We start from the raw sequence: 24,291 nt of genomic DNA, 5'->3' as shown, positions 1-24,291 counted from the left end.
CTTGCATGTTTTTTTCCCACCAGTCTACCTCTCATCAGAATCAGAATCAGAATACTTTATTAATCCCTGGGGGAAATTATTTTTTGTTACAGTGCTCCATTATAAACAAATTCACACACCTGTGACACATGACACACAACACCTTTTGCTTCCACTGACTTTTATTCCTCTCCCTCCAGAGCATACCTCCACTTCTTAAAGCTCTCCTCTACCTACTCCCGACTGTCACTACAGATCTGAGTGTTATCTGCAAATATCATAGACTAGACCTCATCTATCAGGCTGTCCATCACTATGAAAAAATCAGCACACCACCTCACATAACATACATGTACACCATATATATTATTTCCTGTACATTCATTATTATAATATTTTTACAGTATCTTATTAGCTTCAGGAGATTTCTACATAAATCCCTGCTGTAGTTCATCGTGTGAATAATCTTTCGTTTTTAAAGCTCTCCCTCTCCGGCTGAATTTATAAGTTCTGGATATTAACCGCAGTCTCGTAAAAATAATCATGAAATCAAGCCTTGGAGCGTTTGTACTAGATTATTAATATCATGTAGGTCGGTTTATTTATACCCTTTTATTTGTGAAGCGGGACCCTTGTCGGAAGTAGAAGACAGCGGTTTCCGGTCACCGCTCTGAGTCCCGCCCCGCCAGCCCGTGCCATCTTGTGTTTAGCAAGAACAAAAACGGGGGAAGAAAACACGCCCGGCCCGGGGACGGGGCGCGGATTTTCAGGCTGCTTTTTATGCTTTTTTTTTTCAGAAAAGTTGGTGCAGCTGGACAGTATGCTCGGAGGAGCAGCGGCGTGGAGAAACAGCAGCCACACCCCGCAGGACGGCTCCGGTTAATGTTAGCTCTCAGGCTATCCGAGCTAAGCTAACCAGTTAGCAGCGGCTAAGATCGCAGGACGAAGGCGAGCCTCGAGTCTGAGCCGGTCTGTGACATCTGGAAACCCCGCATTAACTTCACAAATATCAGCAGCGACCTGGGTGGAAATGCCCCGGACGTGGTGGTGACTGTTTGCGGAGAGGGATTCCGGGCTATGAGGATTGAGGTCTACTATTAGCTCGGCTGCTATCGGTTGTTTTTCGGTTCAGAGCGGAACCACAATAAGCCGCGGTGAGTACCGTTAGTTAGCGGCTCCACACGGGCTAAGTGGAGGGCCCCTAATGTGCCAGTGCTTTTTTTTTAAAGATATTCGTAAAGAAAAATAGTAAAAATGTCACCGTAGTTAAAGTATTTGTGATCATTTTTTAGCCGTTAAGAGAGAGATGTTAAAGTTGGGAGTTTGGCGCAGTAAAGCTGCAGGTATTTTTTGAAGTTGTTTTTAAATTACGGTCCTACATTTTTCTGTTGCTTTTCTTTTTTTTCAGGTGTATTTAGTAAGATAATTGATAATTACGAGCGAACCTAACAAATCCAAGCTAGGACACGCAGCCATCTAAATCTGACCCAGCAGTCTCCAAGCAGTCGTTCGTGTAACTGAAAGTATATCAGTGTTTTTAGAGAAACGATCTGAGTTTAAATGCCGAACAAAACAGCCAATAACCGGCTTACTAAAGCAGCTGATAAGATATCTGTGAGGGTGGAGTGCAGGCCGGTTTGGAGCTTCTGTATCCAAATCAAACTATCTTAATGGATGTGAGGTTTCCGTTTTGGACCAGCTCTCCATGCAGTGCTTATGTAAGCCTTAAAATCAGAGCCACACATCTCCAGTGTCCTTATTTCCTCCTAAATAACATTGGAGAAATTGGGTTTGTTATAAAGACCCCAACTCTCCTCCTCCTGCCTCAGGAGATTTGGCATCAAGTCACGGAAAAGCATTCAGCTTTCACTTTGTGTAACTGTTACATGTTTGTGTTGTCCCAAAGGAAAGTTTGGGCCACACACTCGTATCAAACCTCTTACGTTTGACTAAATATGAGCCATTGGCCTCCACATGACTGCACAAGGCTCGCAACATCTTGGCTTTAATTATGCAAAACTGTTTGCAGCTTCGAGCTAAAATTCAGCCATGTGATTGAGGTCATTCAGCACCACTGACGCACAACATTTCACATCATGCTTTGTTTAAAAAGAGCAGTCTGTGGCTCTGCTTCCCTTTTTCCTTTCTCTTGATTTTATTGCCAAACAAAAATGTAACTTGACTGAACTAGTGTGAGTTTGTTTTTCCATGTAGGAAGTTGAGGAAACTTGCTTTCCTAGTCTTGCATGTTCAAGCTTGCGGGAGCGGTCCCGTTCCTCAGAACAGGGACAAAAATAGAAACCATGAGATGTCTTCTCGCCTCAGAAACGATGGCTGCAGTTAACCGTGAACCTGAGAAGTCAAACAATAATGGCGACCGACCTTTGTTACTCGACACGCAGCAGCATGCGTCCCAAAACTCGAGTCTGATGTTTCATAAAATTTTACCTAGCCATGAACACAACAAAGACCTTATGCAACAGAGTCAACATGACCCCATTTGAATGCTGCTGTTATTTCTACTGTGATCATCTTTGTCAGGCATCTGCACAGCCTCAGAAATGCGTTAAAAAAGATTGTAAAGGGCCCAAATGTCTGAAGTGTTTTTAAGTAATACGAAAGGTTTAAAAAGAGAAATTTGTGGAGACGTTTGTCTTTGAGGTCCACATGAGGCTGTTACCTGAAGCAGGTGGCAGTAGGCCTGGAGATGTCATCTGTTGTGGATTATACACAGATAACAGAATCAGTGCAGTTTTAAGTGGATTTTAAACATTTTTTTTATTTAGGTCTTTGTCAGACTAACGGGAAGTAAAGCTGTAAAGCTTCAGACCACACCAGAAACATTTAGATCGTACGAGGTCTTTTATTTTGGAAATTGGCCTGGTTCTCTTCCTGTCCGCTCTGAGTCTGGCTTTTTCAGCCGCCATCAAAACCAAGTCTGATGCTAATTTGAGCCACACTGTGGAGAGCTGCTTCTCAAATGTCCCTGTCACATACGCAGTCATTGTATTTAACACCTTTTATTTATCTTAGTGCTTCACAGGTGACTGACGAGCCAATGAGAAGGCTCAAAATGTAATTCAGCTGAACAGTTGATAAACAGCTTAAAGATGAAACATCAGTTACATTTTAAAGTGGTCTGTGAGCACAGTAAGAATACATAAAAACAATTTGAATTAAACGTGATTATAAAAATACAGTAATGCTCAGGGTTGTTAGAATACTAGGAAATCAAACTCTGTACTATCCGATTTCACTACCACAAGGGGGGAAATGGACAAAATTAAAAAGCATAATTGTTTTAAATAAAGATTTATGGACCCAACAGATGAGATGCCTCAACACTGCTGCTGTTCAACAAGCTTTTAATAATGGAAATATTTACTCACAAAGGGTGTACAGAAATAAAATAAAAAAAGAGACATGAGCTCAGCTAAAATAAATAAAAATGTCTTTCCTGATGACATCCGAGGTAATGTGAGATAAAATCCATCAGAAAGTCAAACCTCAAACATAAGAGGAAATAAAGAGTACCAGAATTAGAGCTCGGCCATATTATACCGTTCACGGTAATACCGTTAGGCAACGATAAGAAAATGAAATATCGCGATAGAATATGGGCATGCGCAGTGCCTTTGTTTTCATACGCTAACTAACGGCCGAAAAAGCATGGCGGCGACGGAGAATGAGAAGGAGAAAGCGGATCGTTGAGTGAAACGGATGAACCAGAACTGGTTTGTAAAAATGCTGCAACTTCAGGTTTAGCTTTCGTCTGTCAGATACACAACAAAGCAGATTTTTTTTGTAGAACATGCAAGCGGCCGTCGTTATTGCCGTACTTGTTGGACTAAGGTGCTCGTAAATCTGGGAGTAATCTGGGTCCTAAAGTCAAACGAACACTGCAGCATCACTGAGAGTTAAACTGTCTAAATTCTTTCATCTTTAATAAAATGATCAGCGTTGCTGCTTTACCAGGTATAACGATGAAGTTTAACATCCAGGCAACCATGAAAACAGAATTCATTACATTTAACGGAGTTAGAAGTTAACAGGAAGTTAGCTTGCTAGCTTCGCTAGTTACCCAAACATGATGTAGCATGTTCTGACTGAGAGATTTATGAAGCATTCAAACGTACAGCTCTGCTATCACTTCCAACATAAATGAAGACAGAAAACTAAACAGCAGTGACGTTTGTAGGGTTACTGAAGTTGGGCTAGCTGCTATATAATGATGTGCTACGTGATCGCTAGCGACACAGCTATGTTAGCATAACACAGACCTTCCCAAAGTGTCTGGCCCGCCCCCTAGGGGGGGGCGCAGAGCCATTGCGGGGGAGGGGTGGGGTGGGGGGACAAAATATGGGTGTGTGTGGTTGGAGGATGTGTGAGCGCGTGCACGCGCGAGAAGGGGGAGGGGGCGCAAACATTTTTCTTGTAAAACAAGGGGGGCCCAGCAAAAAAAGTTTGGGAACCACTGGCATGACATAAACAGTGAAGCTGGAGGACGAACACTAACACTTTTCCACTCGATAAAAGTTAACGTGAAGGTTCCTGATGGTTAGAGACAAATGCTTAATGTGCATTATATTCCCGTGCAGCTTGTGGTCGGAAAAGTCCGTATTTGACTTTTTTTATTTGGCACACTGCAGTTTAATGCTGCAAAGCTCCTCTTTTTAACTTCAGTGGATATTATACATGGTTAACTCAGAATATGTCGGCACATTTCTACTGGAGATGCCTTTGGTTAACTTTCATCAAGGAATTTGCATTTGCACTGTTAAATGTTTATATAACTTTAATGCACATAAAAACAGCAGCTTATTTAAGTGAAAATAAATGGATGGGTTTTTTTTTTTTTTTTTGCGCTAGTAAAGTTGTGGAGTTGTATTTTGTCTCGCATCAATTATATCGTCAGTTATATCGTTATCGCAAATTTTCAAATATATATCGTGATAAATATTTCTGGCCATATCGCCCTGCTCTAACCAGAATCAATAAACTAATCTCTGAATAAAATGATGCACATGCAGTAATGAACACCCTTTAACCGTGGTATTACCATTGATGTTTCTTAGTTTTCCAACCAATAGATGCACAAAATTCACAGCCAAATATTTATCAAAGTGGATTTTTAAATACTTTAATACCAGCATCTGGTTTATCAGGCGGGTTCGCCTGGAAAAACTTGAGAAATAACACTATATTGTTACTGATATCAGTGTTGTCTCATTTTAAATTGAAATGCTACAAAATACTTCCAACATTGCTCCTACACATCTACAGTTGTTCAGTAAACGGAGACTAAAATGACATATTTAAGTTTTGTTTTAAACGTGTGATTGATTTCTTATTTAGCGCTGAACAGTAAAGCAGAGAATAGAGCAGTAATGATTACTGTTGGATCTTATGTGGAGATTTAAACCCATTGTGCAGTTGTTGTAGTGTTGAAGGAACTCAGTCTTCAGTTTAGGTCTATAAAAGCATTAAAGTAGAATTTCAAAGGGTGTTCAGATATGCAGTGAAGGCTGACTGACACGATAAAGGCCTCTAGTTTGATACCACGGTGAAGTTTTAGGCAAATTAAGGTGCTGCTTTCCCCTCTGCTGTCATATTTTCAGACGGGTAGTGTTTCTTCTGACTGTAGCGGCAGGCTGTCGAGTGCCACGCCATACATAATTGTAAATTGCTTCACTGTGTTTAGAAGCGCTTTCAGGTCAGGGGGGCAGGATGGTGGGAATCTGTCTCCACCTCGGGCACAGAGCGGGCGCGTTGTTAAACGGGAATCCGGCGGCCGGCGTGCAGAGGCCTGGTTAAGCTGGCGACTCTTCTCGGGGCTGCAGCTGACGCTCAGAGGATGAGCGCCACATTAACCCCGTTACAGAAGGATGTCAATAAGCACGGCTCAGTGTGCAGCCTCAGATTACATCCACCGCTCTGATGATTCGGCCTCTCTCTTTGGATTTTTGTGGATTTATTTAAATCGGCGTTGATTTGAGTCGGAGCGTAACAGCGAAGTCGTACACTGATCTCCACATACAGCAGCCAAAACACGTGCCAGGCATTTCATTAAATGCATGTCATGATTCTGCTCCTCCCTCAGACCCATTTTCATGGCAGAATGTAGATTTGAATCACTGAGGAGTTCCTTTCATTTTCTTATTTCTGCTCGAGCTGGAATTTGTCAGTTCTTGCAGCTATAAATAGCTTAAAGCTTTGAGTCGAGTTGGAAAATTTGATGGAGAAATTTGTGCCAAGAAGCTAAAACATCTACATTTCATTATGTCTGCATTAAGACGTGGTAACGGCTTCCCTTATGACCTGTTTATGAATTATTTAAATGGGAAGGAAGAAATCGGTCCAAACTGAGCTTGAACACTAAGCTTATACCTTCATACAAATATTAATGTGTATTTGAAACGATTAATCGCATCCTTTAATCATCAGATTGTTTTCTGGTTGTTGACTGAATGTGAGGCCCATCAGAGTCGCATATTCAGAGCTGTTGTTAGAAGGCAGTGCGTTAGATAAACATCACAATCGTCTCTGCTGAAGCTGCAGCACCATGACTGTGACCTACTTCGTTGGCGACACGCACGCGTGCGGAGTTTCTCCGTTACAGTTAATAATGCACACTGATGCAGCAACTTAAGGCTAAGGGGAGTGGCAGTTATGTGTAAAGTAAAAAAAAACTTTACAAACGTGCTACAAGCCCGTCCTCTCCAAACCAGCAACGCAAAGGGAACGACCACGGTGGCCGAGGCAACGCAAATGGATGTTAGGAGCCTCAGACACCTCAGAGAAATTAAATGAAGAAGAAGAACAGACGTAAACAAATGTGTCGTGTGACGTAGCAGCGCACATTGTTAATTATAATTCTAGAATCTATTCAATTCAATTCGATTTAAATCTGGGAAATTTTGCCTCAGACAGTCAGAAATATTATAATTCAGATCAGCACATTTACATATTTTTGTATCTATAAAAAGGAAGCTGACACACGCAAGACTTTATCAAAGGTGTGAGCATCACAGCAGAGGCCTTTGTGTCAAAGCAGCTGAAGATAAAACAGAAAAACATGAAGCAGATTTTCCTGTTCTGGATTTTATAAAAATATTCTGCAGTCGATCAAAAAGGGAAGAAAACCATTAATCAGCACATGAACATCACCTCTGAAGTTACAGCGGTTTTATTACAGACACAGCGTTTTGCATTTTGTATAATTTTAAAACGTTTAAATTTGTTCAGTATTGAACGACAGAAATTAGGTTTTTCTTTTCGGAAGTACCGTAATTGTCGGTCTATAAGCCGCTACTTTTTGCACAAGCTTTGAACCCTGCGGCTTTTAGTCAGGTGCGGCTTTTCTATGGATTTTCCATGATTTTTGTCATATCGTAAGACGATTTGTTTTGTTTGTTCCGCTGTTGTACGGCACTACGTTGCCTGGCGGAAGGATCGGGGTTCAAGAGTGGTATGTTAGTCACATGTCCGTCTGCCAGGCAACGTAGTGCCGTACGAAGTAGCGCGAAAAACAAACTTCAAAGTAGCGCTACGCATTCAGCGGGAGGCGTGGATGACGAGCGGCGATAAACTTGCGAAAAGCAAGTTATGCTCAACTCCACCGGTGGATTCTGACAGCGTGGAAAAGTGCGAAAACATCCACGATCACCAACGGATTTTGAAGGGCTGGACTGCTGCATGATGGAGAGGAGGACACCGCCACGGCCCTTCTGAGGGTGTTCGACTCCGACACTGACAACGAGGATTTCTTTGGTTTTGAAAGTGACAACGAAGGAGAAGCGGAGAGTGGATGACGAAGCCATCCTGAGCCTGTTCATATCTGACACTGGAGAAGAGGACTTTGGTGGTTTTAGTGCGCAGGAAGAAGAGAAAGATGGTGAATGACTGACTTTTCTTCTTGTTAAAGCCGTGTCACTGCACCTGAGCCTAAAAGGTAGTCTGAATCTATTTTTCTGGTGTGCTGTAGGCTACTGTTATGTACTACATGTGCAAATATGTACCCATAACTTGTTTTTCAAAATATTAATAAAAGGGGTGTGTCTCCAAACAGCCATCTCTTTCCTGACAATTCGCTTTGTGCATATTCTCTTACATATGATAAGTCAACATTGAAACACCTGCAGCTTTTGGTCAGGTGCTGCTAATGTATGTACAAAACAGGATTTTCCCCTGATTTTAGCTTGTGCGGCTAATATTCAGGTGCGCTTTGTAGTCCGGGAAATACGGTAAGTAAAAGGAAACAAACAGCGTCCGACAGCCTGTAAACAACGGCAGACTTGTGCGTAACAAGCAAGCGAATAATGAAGAAAACAGATTTTTAGACGGGAAACAGAGAGAGAGAGAGAGAGAGAGAGAGAGGGAGCTGTGCAGGAAGTGTGACTTTATCCTGGTGGAAGCAAAACAGCAAAAGTCAGAGTGAATTCATGACGATGTTTGTGTGAAGCGTAGTTTGGATCTTCTTTTGCTGCTGGTTCGGTCAATGTTGTTTGGAGAGAGTTAAAACTAACAGCTTCAGAATCAGCGCAAAAAGGGCGTGAACACAAAGCTCGACCCGCCGACACATCAGAGTCAGCGAGCTGTCGGCTTTCAGCCCCGACCGTGTCCGTGCCGTCGGTGAGAAAGTCACAGCTCGCTGATCCTGATGCTTCGGCGGGTCGAGCTTTGTGTTTACGTCTCTGTGCAGAAGCCTGTTCCTGCTCTCAGTTACTGTTTTCATCTTTGGTGGTTGTTGAAACTGAGATTCTGGCATTTCGGGCAAAATAAATTTATATTAAAAAATCGATTCAGGATTTGAATGAATCGATATCACGTTATCCAAGCCAGAATCGATTTTAATCGATAAATCGATCATCAAAACCCGCCCCTAACAATGGTAGGCATGTATGACAGTGACAGTCGCTGGGATTTGGTGCTGTATAAATTCAGTTTTTATCCTGTTAAATTAACGCGGTGTTAACGTTACACACGGGAAGAACCACCGACTTACGGCTGCGCTGTTGTTTCCCATAGAGGAGGTGGGAGTGGTCGCCACGGTAGGTGGAGCTGCAGGTATCGGGCGCGTTGCTGTCTGTGTATCAGGTTATTCTTAATGATTAACATTTATGTTTTTTGAAACGCCATCTCTTGGAATTCCTCGAAGCGTTGTTCATTGTTGTGCACTTGAATTTCCTCACCTGCTGAGGGAGGAGCTTGTGCATACCTGTCTGCAGGAGCTCTAAAGTTGTGTATCAGCGGGAGGAGGTGAACACGGCACTGTTCATACCGAGAGTGCATCAAATGAACACCTGATCCATTTTGGACAGCCAAACATTCGAAGCGTCTGCACCGAAGCGCCGGGCTGGTCATCGTCGGCGTTGTTAGTTTTGGTACGAGTGGATCTCCTCTGATGTTTTTCAGCAGCGCTGTCGTCGTAGAAACAAGAAGACAGAGGCTGAACGTGACTGCTCGGACTGGGTGAGCGGATTTGAAGGACGAGCGCGTGTCCTTATTTTGGAAGCTGTCAGCCTTTCGCGTCACGCTGCTGCCGTCACTAAAGCGATCTGAGCCGAACAGTTCTTCATTGAAGCCCATTCATGGTGAAGAGCACTTTGTGAAAACGCAGCTGCCATTTTGTCTCGCCCACATGGGTCCGTGTCACTCTCCCTCCCTGCATTGTTTGTATTTGGCACTCCCACGGTGAAACAGCCCGATTTTCCCTGGAACGCTTCACAAGCCTCGACTTGTCAGCCGGTTCCCAGATAGACGGCTGAAGTGCAGATCCATGTTAACTGTGAACGGTAACGTCAGCAGCAGCCAGTCGTGGGATTCCTGGTGCAATACGCAGCGTTACAGATGTGCAGCACAGGCTGGGAACATCAGGGAAGCTGATGGAGTCTCTGTGAGGGAAGACTGGAAGTGGGTCACTTTACAAGAGTGCAGGAACGCATTTCCCAGCATGTTTGGCACATTAATTTGATGGTTTTCAGCCCAGCTGAAGTATAAACGGGCAAATCACATGCTGCAAAAGCAACACAGGCACCCGCTGTCTTAGTTAAAGGGGCAGCCAACATATAGCAAAACTTTGATCCAGCTTTTCCAGTACTTGAATCCGAATCATTGATACTTAGAAAACCTCTTTCCCCTCCTTTATATACTCATTTAGGTACATAAATATGTATGTGTGGACATAGCTATGTGATTGTTTGTATAATGGTAATTATATTTTATGTTTCACGCTAATAAGAAAACTAATAAAAAAACCTGTAAATGTCTGAACAGAGGTCAGAATCCACAGATCATAAAGATTTATTTGCCTCCAGGGGAAAATCTGAGAAAATCTGATTATGACCAAAACCCCAGTTAACAAGAAAAAGCTTTGACCTCTGACCTCCATGTTTTCACCCTGATTTCAATCTGCAGCACTGACCTGAGCACTCTCTCCATCCTCCAGGCCCTGGCCATGCCCTCGAATGCGCGGGCGGGCAATCTGAAGGACCCCGAGGTGGCTGATCTGTTCTGCAAAGATGACCCGGAGAAGCTGTTCACCGACCTCCGGGAGATCGGCCACGGGAGCTTTGGAGCGGTGTACTTTGTGAGTAACATCGGAAGTGCGTCCGCTTTTGACCGTGTCAGTAACAAACTCACTCTCTGGTTTTAATGTTGTTCAGTGTGAGCAGCTTCTCTCTCCAGGTGTGAGTTTAAAACAAAGACATCAGGTGAAGTTGTTTACATGTTAAATGATCCCTCAGAGAAAGTTAGTCACATGTGCCGATCCTGTCTGCTCCTGGATTTACTAAAGTCCACAGCTTGTTTGGACTCTGCACCTTCATAACTACAGTACCCACCAAAAATAAAGGTGTGGGCCTCTAAAGCAGCGGTCTCAAACTTAAATGAGCTGTGAGTCGCTGTCGTCTCATTGGAGAACACTTTAGGGATCAAGTAATACAAACAAACAAGGAAAAACCCACAAATTTTTCTGAGCGCCGTGTAGCACAGTAAATCGGTTCAAGGTCAGTAAGCACAACCAGAATTCATACATTAGGCGCACTGTTCATTTGTGAGAAAATTAAAGGATTTTAAGTGGCCTTATAGTGCGGAGAATTCATTACACAGAAGAAAAGAATGTATCGCGATATATATCGTTACCGCACATGCTTCAATTTATACCGCAATATGGATTTCAGGCCATATCGGCCAGTCTGTAAACCCGAGTGTTCCAGAGTCAGTGTGAGGTCGTCTGTCCTCAGGTCTTATACAGGACTAGCTAAGGACCACATGTGCTTTTGGTCCTGATGCAGAAACCTCAGTCGGGCTATTGGTGCAACCTGTTTCTGTGCTGTGGCGCTCCAAGGCAGCATGTTTTCTTACATCTAGAACAAAGATGTGCACGAGTTAAGTGGCTGTTTTGATCGTCATATTGTAGCAATGATCAGATCCTCTGGAACGTGAACACATGGGGTTGTGTGACCTACGAGCATCGTTCCACCACGTCCTCCTGTCCTTAAGAAACTCCTAAACCTCTTAACTGCTCCTCTCTGCTTCAAACACTTCAGCTTCAAAGCTCTTTTAAAGGCTGAGCATGTTTTATGAAAAAGTTTTATCTCTGCCGGGATTTACTTCTGACTTTAAGGGGAAATTCTTAGAAAATGTTCTTGAAGCTATTCTTAGTACAAGGAAGCTCTGCGGCTAGACGGCGAATCATCACGTTTTTCCAGCAGTCGGTGACTGATGGGTGTGAACCAGTTTAGAAGTGTGGGACCAGAGCAGACGTGAAGCTTGCATCTGCACATGTTTGTATAGGTGCAGACATACAGCAGCACGGCGTTCTGCACGCTGGGCTTATCTTAAACCAAATCAAATAGTTTGGATTGTTGTCAGAGTGTCTCTTGGATGTACTCGCCGAGCTGTCCACCGCGTGGATCTGTGTGGGTTTCTCTTTAAAATCACTCTTATCTGTCATTAATAAAGAGAGTGTGAATCTGAAAATGTCCCCCAGCTTATTAGAAAACAGTGGGAACACGACGAGTGTGTGCGCCGCGCCTCTGCATCTCATTTCACCTGTAAAATATTCTTGAGGCTGAGTGGTAGACTCACACCTCCACACTGCATGTCTGAGTTTCAGAGGAGCCTTGAAAGGCCATTAGAGAAGAGCTGCAGAAATAGACGCTGCGCAGCAATTTGCATCAGATAAAAAAGAACGTTTCACACGCGGCGCCCCTCAGCGTCTCTGAAACTGTCGCTCACAACAGCTTCAAGTGTTTGCGTTTCCTGTCTTGTCTCCTGTTCCAGCGGTGGATGTTCGTGTTGAAGTAGCGAGGGCGGTGCGTGTACAGTAATCCCTGAGAGGTGACCCTCAAGCTGTTTTGTTTGTTTGTTTGTTTGTTTGTTTTATTCTTTTGGGTCTGTGTGAGGTCAAAGTTGAGCCCCTATATGCGACCATCCCAGGCACAGAAGCCCCGCCCACTCACTCTTCAGACCTTCAGCTGAAGAGCTGCCAATCAAAAGAAAGCTGCCTTAAACTGAGGGAGGTGGCAACTAAGAGCTTCTAATTAGTAGTCACGATTTCTAAGCAGTGAAATAAATAATAACAGTAAATTAAAGGTTTTGTGAAAACTTGATATTGATTAAAAAAACCCTATTAGCTAGGGCTGGGTTTTAATTATCGATTATAATTGATTCTGGCTTGAATAACGTAAAATCGATTCATTCAAATCCTGAATCGATTTTTAAATATAATTTTATTTTGCCAGAAACGCCAGAATCTCCGGTGAAACCTCACAAAATTTCAACAACCACCGAACATTTAAAACAGTAACTGAGAGCAGGAACAGGCTCCTGCACAGAGACGTAAACACAAAGCTCGACCCGCCGACGCATCAGAATCAGTGAGCTGTGACTTTCTCACCGACGGCACGGACACGGTCGGGGCTGAAAGCCGACAGCTCGCTGACTCTGATCTGTCGGCGGGTCCGCGTGGTTTTGGTTTTGCTCACAGGCTTTCCAGCGTTTTCCTTATAAAACGCCGTTTTTACCGTTTCTTCCCGCAGTAAATATAAACAACGACAGTATTCAGGAAGAAAAACAAACATTGCAGATATTTTATCATAAGTCTGGTTTTACGTGGCCGATCAACACAGTTTAAAAACTGGTATAAAGTCCACACTTTGTCCATCAGTTGTTCCGTCAGGTAACATTCATGTGTTGATTAATGACTTTCTTTTGTTTTTGATCTACTGCAGAATGTTTTTAAGGTTATCTGTTATAAAATCCCAGAACAGGAAAATCTGCTTCATGTTTTTCTGTTTTATCCTCAGCTGCTTTGACACAAAGGCCTCTGCTGTGACGCTCACACCTGTGATAAAGTCTCACAAGTGTCAGCTTTCTTTTTATAGATATAAAAATATGGAAATGTACTGATGCATGATCAGAATTATAATATTTCTGACAGAGGCAAAATTTTCCCGATTCGAATCGTGAATTGAATCGATTCTAGAAATCAGTGGCGATACCCAGCCCTCCTATTAGCAGTATATTAAGGAACGATAATTGATTAAAAGCTGCACTTTGTACGAAACTGTTGCTCGACTATGCAGCGTTATCGCCACAGCTAACGGTGAAAAAGTTTATTTCTGTTTGTTCATGAAAAACCTGCTGAGACGTTTGCTGGCCGTGGCTGTTTATTTGCAGGTTATGGATCAGAAATCGTTCGATAAACAACATCTTTCAGCTGTAGTTGAGAGCGATGTTAGCAGACGGTGACAATAACTAACAGTTATTATTGGTTTGATCGCTGCTCGGCTGTTCTGGGGTGTTTGTCTGGCTTTTTATGTGCTGCGTCACACATTGTCCCCCATTGAGTCACAATTCTATCGGTTAGGATTTTGGCTTCCACTGATGACATGACTGAGATCTCTGCCCCCCCCCCCCCCCCCCCCCCCCCTCCAAAAAAACCCAAAACAACAACCTAGCTGCTTTTAAACCTCCTGTTTGTGTCGAGGGTGAACTGATGGTCTGCTCCAAGGCTCAGTATAAGATAAAGGAAAATTATGATGAGCAGTAAATCATACAATGCTGCTGTATTGGGACTCCAAAGATGTTAGTTTTTTGTATTTTAATGCTCATTTCAGGTCTTCTTGACAGCAGAGGTGATGCTGTTGCATCACAGGGTCTTATCAGTACTGTGAGAATGCAGAACGACTTCATCTGGCGCCTGTAAGCAGCGTCCTCTCTCAGGATCAGGATCCAACACTTTGAACAGCTGTGAGAACATCGAGTATGTGATTCAAAAATAAATCATGTAGTTTGGATGACTAATGGATCATTGTGTCCAGCTCTGTTCTCGCCTCACCGAGCAGGGCTTGTCGATCGTTTGGCTCCACCGAGTGGTCCTAAAATTAACCTGCACACTGAGTCCGAGGGGAAAAAGAGGAAAGGAAAACTGATGTAAAGAAACGTTTTTCCAACAGACTAATTGTGCCGAGTAAATGGAGCAGACTCGGTTACAGAAGTAAACCTCTTATTTCTTTCCCCTTCGTGTCTTTAGATGTTATTCTAAAAGAAAATCCTGTAACAAAGCGAGTCGTGTCATTTACACACGCGTGACCCGGTTACTGTCGGCTTTCACAGTAAGCTGATTTTTCCTGAACGCAAAGCAGACGAGAAGCGAAGGAACGTTTGTAATCAGGACTGGGGATTAGACGAAGCCGGTTTCTCCAGGGAGTGCATTTCCTGTGCACCAGGTCACGTTTCCACAATTTCGTTGTTTTAAATGCAAACGAAGACGAGCACAAAGAAAACACTTTCCTTTTCTGTTCTGATGGATTCTGTCAGAGGTGAAATCAAACATGACACAGTTACCTAGAAGCATAAATACATCAGTCTTAAATAAACAGGAAGAGGAAGAAAGCTTACTCTATTGTCTCCTAAACCAAACATTACTTTAAAAATAACGAAGTGGGCACAGTTTACTTACTGCAGTCTCCACCTCCTTCCAGAGAACAGCAGCATGCTGGATGAGTCTAAAGACTGGAATAAGAAGCTAATCCTTTCACAGTAAAGTCAGGAGGTCGGATTGAAACCTTTTATTATCCAACCGTCTGAGAGAAATCTTTCTCTGTTCACTGGTTCAGCTTGATTATAATTCATGAATATAGATATAGATAGAGATATATAGATCTAGAGAGAGAGAGAGATAAATAATATTTTTCTCTCTTTAAATGTTGCTCATTAGAAACCTTTTTAAATAAATCTATGAAGTTGTTTCGCCGGCAGTTTGTCAGAGGGGACAAACCGGTTGCTCACACATCCTGACGCAGTCCCCAATCGAAAACCGGTTCCACTCCTTTCCATCAAAGTCAAGCGCGGCGCCATGCCAACTACCTGTCACCACAGCAGCGTAACGTTCCTGGGCCCGAGCCATTACTTTTCTCACACAGAGATTACTCCACCCTCTGGTGTAGTTGCACAATAAGAACTGGCTCCTCATCAGCACAGTCTCGGTGGATGCATGCCTGTGAGGGCAGGCTTGCAGATCGCGGGTTCGATTCCTGAAACAGAACTGAAATGTACTGAGGGCTGATTGTGTTTGTGTCGTCCAACAGGCCCGAGATGTCAGCAACAATGAAGTGGTGGCCATCAAAAAGATGTCGTACAGCGGCAAGCAGACCAACGAGGTAACGAGCGCAACGATCGTAGATTTGAAGATCTGCCTGCCCTCGTCTGCTCGTGCTCTGATAGGAAACAGTTGCACTGATGTTAAGCAGCTAATTTTGGGATTTTGTGTGCCAGAAAAGTTATTTTACAGATTTAAATTCTTTCGAACTTCTTTACATTTTAAATGTGCTGTGAGACACTTTAGAAAGAAGAGCTGAGTGTTTTTCTGTTGCTGTGCAGAAATGGCAGGACATCATCAAAGAGGTGAAGTTCCTGCAGAAGCTTCGCCACCCCAACACCATCGAGTACCTGGGCTGCTACCTGAAGGAGCACACGGCATGGGTACGTCCTGTAACGCGTGGTTAACGGGGAGGTGTTTTACCTAGGGCCAGCACAGTGGTTAGCATTGTTGAATCACAGCAAGAAGGTCCTGAGTTCATTCCTCTATCAGGCCGGGGTCTTTGTAGAGTTTGCATGCTCTCCCAATGATTGTGTGGGTTCACTCCAGGTACAACGGCTTCTTCCCACAGTCCAAAAACACGCAGTTATTGGGGTTAGGTTAAGTGGTAACTCTAAATTGCCCATAGTCTGTCTCCTGTTGGTTATTATAGGGGGGGAAATGTCATTTTATTAGGAACAAGTGTTTAGTAACTGAACTGTTATTCGGTGACATCACCTCACAGTGGAAAAACATTGAAATGGAGACGTTTCTGTTGGTCGAAGCGGTCTCAGCCGAGCTGTGACACATAGAGGTGGAGGAGTTCATCATGTTAGGTCGGCTGTGTGAGCTCCTTCACTGATGATGTGTAATCGCTGTCGTTTCCTCCTCAGCTGGTGATGGAGTATTGCCTCGGCTCGGCCTCAGACCTCCTTGAAGGTTCGTGCAGTGCTGCAAACACTTCACCCGTTTTTATTCGTCGTTCTTGTGTTTCTGGTTTTTCTGATGAATAAACTCTTCTTTCTCCTTGCAGTTCACAAAAAGCCGCTCCAGGAAGTAGAAATAGCTGCTATTACCCACGGTGCACTGCAGGGGTTGGCATATCTTCACTCTCACAATATGATTCACAGGTAAGATCTGTTTGTCCGTCAGCTCCTTTAAACCAAGAAGACCTGCAAACGCACAGACGTGTGGAGTAGATGCAGTTAGAGCCCACCGCCAGCAGGGGTCACACTCTCCTCTCTCCTGCAGGGACGTGAAGGCAGGAAACATCCTGCTGACGGAGCCGGGTCAGGTCAAACTGGGGGACTTTGGCTCCGCCTCCATCGTGTCGCCGGCCAACTCCTTCGTGGGGACGCCATACTGGTGAGCATCGATGGAGCTCGTTCAGTCCATGTTTTGAACAGACAACACCAACGACCAATCAGAGCGTGAATAGGACCGGACCACAGATGAGATCTCCTTCGTTTACATTTGAAAGCTTCTTGAATTTGTACCCAGGATCTGTTCAAAGTCTCTTTTCAACAGCAAAATTAGCCTAATATTAGCTGAAAGGTCATATTCAGGATCATCAGCGCTGCCCTCTGAGATTTTACTTTTACCAGCTGTTGATTAAACAGCTTCAGTGTAGCTTTATTTGTCTGCAGATGTTCAGTTTTAACCCCAGAATAATAAAATAAGTGGACAACATCTGAGTTTTTTTCTCGTAGTGCAGCTTTTTTTGTTGTTTCGCTGAAACACATTTTGCACGTCGTGCGGCGCAGCAGCGGATGACTCGGCCCATTCTCTCTGTCTTCTCCAGGATGGCTCCGGAGGTGATCTTGGCCATGGACGAGGGCCAGTACGACGGGAAGGTGGACGTCTGGTCCCTGGGCATCACCTGCATAGAGCTGGGTATGAGCTGCTGTCTGTGCTCTTAAACTGTGAGCCTGGGGCTCTGTGATGCTAACTGTCGTTCTTCTGCAGCGGAGAGGAAACCCCCCCTGTTCAACATGAATGCTATGAGTGCCTTATACCACATCGCTCAGAATGAAAGCCCCGTCCTGCAGTCCAATCACTGGTGAGCAGCCTCCATGTTTTCCTGCGGCGCCGTGTATCCCTCTGTCCACTTCGGAGACACTGCAGTGAACTGATGTTGTGTTTTTGTTTCAGGTCCGATTCCTTCCGCAGTTTTGTCGACTCTTGCCTACAGAAGATTCCCCAGGACCGGCCTACCTCGGACGTGCTTCTCAATGTGAGCGTTATTGATCCAGGACAGTTTTTTTAAACCTGCCCTGCTGTGTGCTCACCTGTCATTTCTATCCCTCCTCCCGCAGCATCGCTTCTTGTGCCACGAGCGCCCGCTGACCGTCGTCATGGACCTGATCGCACGAACCAAGGATGCGGTGAGGGAGCTCGACAACCTGCAGTACCGCAAGATGAAGAAGATCCTGTTCCAGGAAACCCAACAGAACGGCCCCGTCACCGAGGGAGGCGAGGAGGAGGAGGTGAGGAAGGAGCACAGATCAGGAGATTTGTGCTTTTTTTGGCTTGAAATACCAAAAAAGGAGGAAACTAACGTCAGAACATTTTCCTCTGACTGGCTTTAAGCAGGAATGTTGGAGTGTTACTGGAAACTTGACTGTGTGCACAAAAATAGTGAGAAAGCCGAAGGCGGGCCGCCTGAGCTGTCGCCCTCTCCGTTTCAGCTTTAGGTCTTGTCATGTGATCGGGCTGGGAGGGACTCCTGATGAGGATTCATGTGTGAAAGAAGATTTTGTTTTGTGTGTTTCAGGAGGTGGAGCCGTACCTGCTGCAGACGGGCACCGTTAACAGCATGGAGAGCTCCCAGTCTGTTCCCAGTATGTCCATCTCAGCCAGCTCTCAGAGCAGCTCGGTCAACAGCCTCGCCGACGCCTCCGACGACAGCAGCAACGAGATGGCCATGATGCAGGAGGGCGAGCACACGGTCACCTCCAACAGCTCCATCATCCACCGACCCACGGTAAGTGCTTGGCTTAAAGCTCACCTGACATCCAGCTCGCCTCCTCTGGATTCACCATCCTGATTCTCCCTCCTCCTCCTCAGGGTCAGGACAACATCTACGATGACCCGTACCAGCCAGAGATGGATCAGCCTCAGGCTCCTTCAGCTGGACGCCGGCGAGCCTTCTATCGAAACCGTGACCACTTTGCCACCATCCGCACGGCCTCTTTGGTAAGATCCGTCACAGATAGAGATGGAGGTTCTACAGATATCTATGAATGGAGCTGTAGTGGAGTAAAATGACCTCAGTTTGTCCACAGACAGTAGTGACTACGGATGGATATCGTTTAGGTTTTATCCGATAACGGTACTTTTGAAACGGTGCTCAAACCGGTGCTTAAAGAATGGAGAACACAAACTTTGTCCAAAAACCTCTCATGTTCAGCTGTTTTTTGTAAAAAGATAACAATGTTAGCCTTTTCTGCAGCTATAGAGCATATATGGTATCACTCTTGGCTGGAAGCAGTGCTTAAACAATGGAAAAAAAACACAAACTTTGTCCAAAAACCTCATGTTTAACTGTTTTCCACTTTTTCTATGGTCATTTTAGCCTTTTTGGCCAGGGTGAAGGGAGCATCTGCCATCAAACAAGAAGACAGCCGCATGTAGCTATGATGATGTTTGCTAGTTCACCTTACATGCATTAATGTAATAACGTGGTTAGCCTACTCAACGTAAATTACACACGAACAACATTAAGCTACTCACGCAGAGAAGAACGGCTGCTGCTGCATCATCCTCATCATTCCTGCTACACTGGCAGGGCTAGGGGCCAGGACTCTCCTCTACGGGTTTTTGGGGGATGTTGCTAACTCCGGGTCGATAACAGGCACCACACCCGCAGTAGATGTGCTCGGTGTGAGGTCTCGCAGCAAGCTATCAAATACGGCGCATTTCTCGGCTTTTAAAACAACGCTATGCGTCGCCAGGTGTTTCATCAGATTCTTGGTGTTACCTCCTTTGACAGTATCACAGTATCAGCTTAAAGCACTTGTTGCTGCTGAGTTTGCATCTTTTGCTGTGAAGTACAGCCAGACTTTTGACCGCTTCGCCTTGGGCGTTTTTAATCTGTAGCTCTGCTCTAAAAGAACGTACGTACCTGGCCCCGCCTACTATCCTCGGAAACGTAAAATGATTGGCTAGAATCTAAAGTGTATCACAGCTCAGGAAAAAAAAGCACCGAAATGTGCGCTGCTTTTCGGTCTGGTTACCACGGTTTATGTCAGAACGGATACCGGTACCCATCCCTAGTAGTGACCGGTCTTTTTGCCACCGTTTGCACTCAGAGATGCAGACAGAGCGATGGATTAACAGGCAGCTTTTTGTCTCCACCACCTCCACCTTTCTTCCCTGTTAGTCTTTAACAGTTCTCAGTAAAAACGGGCTCATGTCTTCACACGTGCATCACGTTTGTGAAGTTGTGAATAATCATGTGAATTAAGCAAGAAAGTCTTAAAAATGATCGTTTTTTTGATACTCGAGCTGACCTGCTGAGTCCTTGAACCTCACCACCGCCTTCCTCCAGGTGACCCGTCAGATCCAGGAGCACGAGCAGGGCTCGGCGCTGCGTGAGCAGATGTCCGGCTACAAGCGCATGAGGCGGCAGCACCAGAAGCAGCTGATGAGCCTGGAAAACAAGCTGAAGGCGGAGATGGACGAGCATCAGCTGAAGCTGGACAAAGAGCTGGAGAACCAGAGGAACACGTTCTCCACAGAGGCCGACAAGCTGGCCAAGAAGCACCAGGCCATCCTGGAGAAGGAGGTGCAGTTTTTACTATGATAATCTTTTGTAGAGTATTTTTATTTGATGAATTCAAAATCCAAAAGCGAAAACAGGTTTCAGTGTTTTTAACAGGAATTCTTTAAATTCAGTTTTTGCATCATTTCATAGATCAAAGTTTTTTCTGTCTTAATGTGAGTTATGAGTTCATTTCTTAACGTAAGGATCCTGTTTGTGTGCCCGTGCAGACGAAAGCTGCTCTGACGGAGGAGAAGAAGTTCCAGCAGCACATCCTGGGCCAGCAGAAGAAGGAACTCACCAGTTTACTGGACTCACAGAAACGCCAGTACCGCCAGCGCAAGGAGCAGCTGAAAGAGGTCGGAGCGAGTTCCTCCACAGTCAGCTGCGCGTGCCCTGCAGGCTGAACCGAACGTAGCTGCTCTAAAGGAGCCGTGCGTGCCGACAGGCTGTAATTTAAAGGTTTCTGTGAAACAGCAAAACCAAACAGGATCTCTCCCACAAACGGAGAAGTTCCTGTAGGAGCTGAAACACGAAGCTGTTTAAATAAAGAGTAAAATATGTAAAATAAAAGGCAGCGCAGCTGAGTTACAGCTGGCGTCTGACTGCACCTGGATTTTCAGAATAAAGCAGCAGAAGCGATCTGTGATACGAACATAAATGAGCTGACTGGTGATGGGCGACCGTGGCTCAGGGGGTTGGGAAGCGTATCTGTAACCGGAAGGTTACAGATACCTTCCGGAAGGTCGCCGGTTCCATCCCTGGGCTCTCTGTCCTGGTCGTTGTGTCCTTGGGCAAGACACTTTACCCTACTTGCCTACTGGTGTTGGCCAGAGGGGCCGATGGCGCGATATGGCAGCCTCGCTTCTGTCAGTCTGCCCCAGGGCAGCTGTGGCTACAACAGTAGCTGCCTCCACCAGTGTGTGAATGTGAGAGTGAATGAATAGTGGCATTGTAAAGCGCTTTGGGTGCCTTGAAAAGCGCTATATAAATCCAATCCATTATTATTATTATTATTATTATTATGAAATAAAGAGATCACAGCCCTGACCTGACTTGAACTCTGAACTCTGAACAGGAGCTGAGCGAGAACCAGTCGACTCCAAAGCGAGAGAAGCAGGAGTGGCTGGTCCGTCAGAAGGAGTGTCTGCAGCAGATGCAGGCGGAGGAGGAGGCCAGCCTGCTGCGGCGCCAGCGGCAGTACTACGAGCTGCAGTGCCGCCAGTACAAGAGGAAGATGCTGCTGGCTCGCCACAACCTGGAGCAGGACCTGCTCAGAGAGGTGGGACAGCAGCTGCGTTTGTTTTTGCTCTGCTCTCTCCGGCCATGATTCGCTGTGATTCCTGCTTTTCTCCGTCCTTTAGGAGCTGAATAAGAAGCAGACCCAGAAGGACCTGGAGTGCGCCATGCTGCTGCGGCACCACGAGTCCACCCAGGAGCTCGAGTTCAGGCAGCTGGGCACGATGCAGCGCACCCGGGCCGAGCTGATCCGAACGCAGCACCAGACCGAGCTGACCAATCAGATGGAGTACAACAAGCGGCGTGAGCAGGAGCTTCGGCAGAAGCACGCCATGGAGGTCCGGCAGCAGCCCAAGAGTCTCAAGGTACCTCAGGAGGATCACAGCACCACCTGGTTTCCGTTACTATTTTTAAATCCCAGTAGAAATGCAACCACAGAAGCTAGCGCAATAATTTGTTTTGCATGTGAAACTGGAGGAGTTGCGTTCTTAACGTGCATTCAGCTCGTCCCAGCTCGCCGTTTGTTTTTGCAAAAATCGTGTAAAAAGCACTTGCAACAATAAAAACATTATAATCCAGAAACGCACTTTGCTGATCCGCTCAGCTGTTCGTGGCACTTCGTACGTCAGCGCGACCTGTCGCATTACCTGCGACGATCGGAAGGGACGTCACTCTTCATGGGAAATGTAATTGTTTCCCTACAGGGCCTTTCAAAGGTTTACTGGTGCTGTTGGTAGTCCTGTTTGACTTTGTGCCTTTCTGTATAGTTTATGGGAGGCTTAATTGTGATGCTGTTTTTTTTGCGAATTGACAACAATATTTATTTCAGTTTTTCCTGCAGTTTATAAAAGCTGTGTTTAGGGATGGTACCTTGCTCAGGGGTACCTCAGGGTAGCAGTATTTGACCCCCAACCTTCTGATCATGGGGCGCCCACTCTACCCACTGAGCTATCCCTATGCCAATTTGGGAAATGTTTATGTAATTTAGTCAAACTACATAAATTTTCCAATATCAGCAGAACTTTGGGGGAAAAGGGGAAGGATGTGGCAGATACTTTAAAGAACTTTGACCTCTTCACTGATCAGAAGAACTCGTAATGCTTTTATTTGTGTAAAAGCAGTTTACATGAACTCGACACGTTTCCTTCTGTTTCAGTCCAAAGAGCTGCAGGTCAAGCGTCAGTTCCAGGAGACCTGCAAGATCCAGACCCGTCAGTACAAAGCTCTGAGGAACCACCTGCTGGAGAGCACTCCAAAGTCCGACCACAAGGCCGTCCTCAAACGCCTCAAAGAGGAGCAAACACGTAAGCTGGCCATCCTGGCCGAGCAGTACGACCACTCCATCAACGAAATGCTGTCCTCTCAGGCTGTGAGTAAGGCAAGGAAACCTCCGTGCACCTGCACACCTGACAACCACCCACACCTGAAACCCCGCACACCTGACAACCTCCCACACTTCAGCACCTGCACACCTGACAACCTGCACCTTAGAACCAGAGGCCTGTACTACAAGGCAGGATTTGGTCTTATCCAGGTAACTTCAGGATGAGCCCTGGCTGATCAGCCCGGGTATACACAGAGGCTTTCTCTTCTTACATCGCCATGGCAACTTGAGCTGCAGCTCTAACCTGCTTTAGGGAGGTTGTGAAATCATGCTTCAGATGAGCTTTACTAATACAGCGGCTCTTCCAGCTTCCTGCAGAGCCCCCCCTGCTCCCTCTGCAGCAGTTCTTACCTTCACTCTGTTTAACCACCTGATTTTTTTCCCCCCCTTTTTATCTTCCTTTGAACGATCAGCTTTCCATGTTTCTGATTGGTCACGTGCTGCAAACCCCGCCTCTCCCATGTGAACGTGCTCACAGCTGGACTGTTAAAGCTTGATTGCCAGATTTAAAGGACGCCAGATTGGAGTAAAATATCCTGGATATGTTGAACTTGCTTCGTAGTACAGAGCCCTGAGCGCTGCAGCTCAGCTCGGTTTAAAGGAAATAAACCAGCTGAGGAGAAATGTTTATGAAATCCTGAACGAATGTTATTCACATTCTAAATTATCCAAACAACTGATTTTAAATGTAATTTCTTTCAGCCAAAAATATCTCAAGTCAGAGCAGCTTTAGATTAGAGAAGCTCAAATATGGCATGTTTATTAAATATATGTAAACATGGAGGCATTAAGTAATATTTCAGGGCTGAACTTATGATTTAATGTTTGCTTTTATTAACAAGCTCATTATCTCATCATAAAAGTCACACCTTTGGTCTGTGTGCACCGATACATGTGACGCACATGTGGACATCAGCTGATACTTACAGTTGAAAGCGTCTGAATTTTGTGTCAGATCGACTGAAACCTTCGTCTTCAGGATGAAGAGTCATTTCCTGTCTGTAGTTTTCAGCTGAATGATTTTTATTTTCTAAAATTAAAAACCAGACATGAAAGAAACGCGCACATGCAGCACAAACACTTGTTTTTCACCTGCTTGACTTTGTTGCTGATAGCGAGGCTCTGTTTTGATCCCACAGCTGCGGCTGGATGAGACGCAGGAGGCCGAGTATCAGGTGCTCCGCATGCAGCTGCAGCAGGAGCTCGAGCTGCTGAACGCCTACCAGAGCAAGATCAAGATCCACACGGACACGCAGCACGAGCGCGAGGTGAAGGACCTGGAGCAGAGGGTGTCGATCCGCCGGGCGCTGCTGGAGCAGAGGGTGAGGCCGACTTCACTCT

The 24,291-nt window shown here is 45.2% G+C and overlaps 1 protein-coding gene across 3 annotated transcripts in view; it reads left to right on the top strand.

Annotated features, from left to right (window-relative positions):
* Positions 1-626: 626 nt before the first annotated feature.
* The window catches only part of taok2a (TAO kinase 2a), a 28,610-nt gene continuing 4,945 nt past the window's right edge, over positions 627-24,291 (top strand). Inside the window, exons 1-19 of one of the 3 annotated variants that reach the window (XM_082529200.1) lie at positions 627-1,133; positions 10,427-10,567; positions 15,576-15,647; positions 15,868-15,969; positions 16,459-16,504; positions 16,599-16,695; positions 16,817-16,930; positions 17,367-17,458; positions 17,531-17,624; positions 17,717-17,798; positions 17,881-18,051; positions 18,339-18,548; positions 18,632-18,760; positions 20,115-20,351; positions 20,558-20,686; positions 21,406-21,609; positions 21,692-21,931; positions 22,723-22,935; positions 24,090-24,272. In XM_082529200.1, the coding sequence (XP_082385326.1) occupies positions 10,436-10,567; positions 15,576-15,647; positions 15,868-15,969; positions 16,459-16,504; positions 16,599-16,695; positions 16,817-16,930; positions 17,367-17,458; positions 17,531-17,624; positions 17,717-17,798; positions 17,881-18,051; positions 18,339-18,548; positions 18,632-18,760; positions 20,115-20,351; positions 20,558-20,686; positions 21,406-21,609; positions 21,692-21,931; positions 22,723-22,935; positions 24,090-24,272 (2,547 nt within the window). In that variant the 5' untranslated portion in view covers positions 627-1,133; positions 10,427-10,435. Of the gene's footprint in view, positions 1,134-10,426; positions 10,568-15,575; positions 15,648-15,867; positions 15,970-16,458; positions 16,505-16,598; positions 16,696-16,816; positions 16,931-17,366; positions 17,459-17,530; positions 17,625-17,716; positions 17,799-17,880; positions 18,052-18,338; positions 18,549-18,631; positions 18,761-20,114; positions 20,352-20,557; positions 20,687-21,405; positions 21,610-21,691; positions 21,932-22,722; positions 23,101-24,089; positions 24,273-24,291 lie in introns of all 3 variants that reach the window. The other 2 variants (XM_082529199.1, XM_082529198.1) reach the window with 2 other exon arrangements.

Source organism: Aulonocara stuartgranti (assembly GCF_965226115.1).
Source record: "Aulonocara stuartgranti genome assembly, chromosome: 4".
NCBI lineage: Eukaryota > Metazoa > Chordata > Actinopteri > Cichliformes > Cichlidae > Aulonocara > Aulonocara stuartgranti.
Note: the sequence above shows the minus strand (reverse complement) of the source record. Positions and strands in the feature narration are given on the sequence as shown.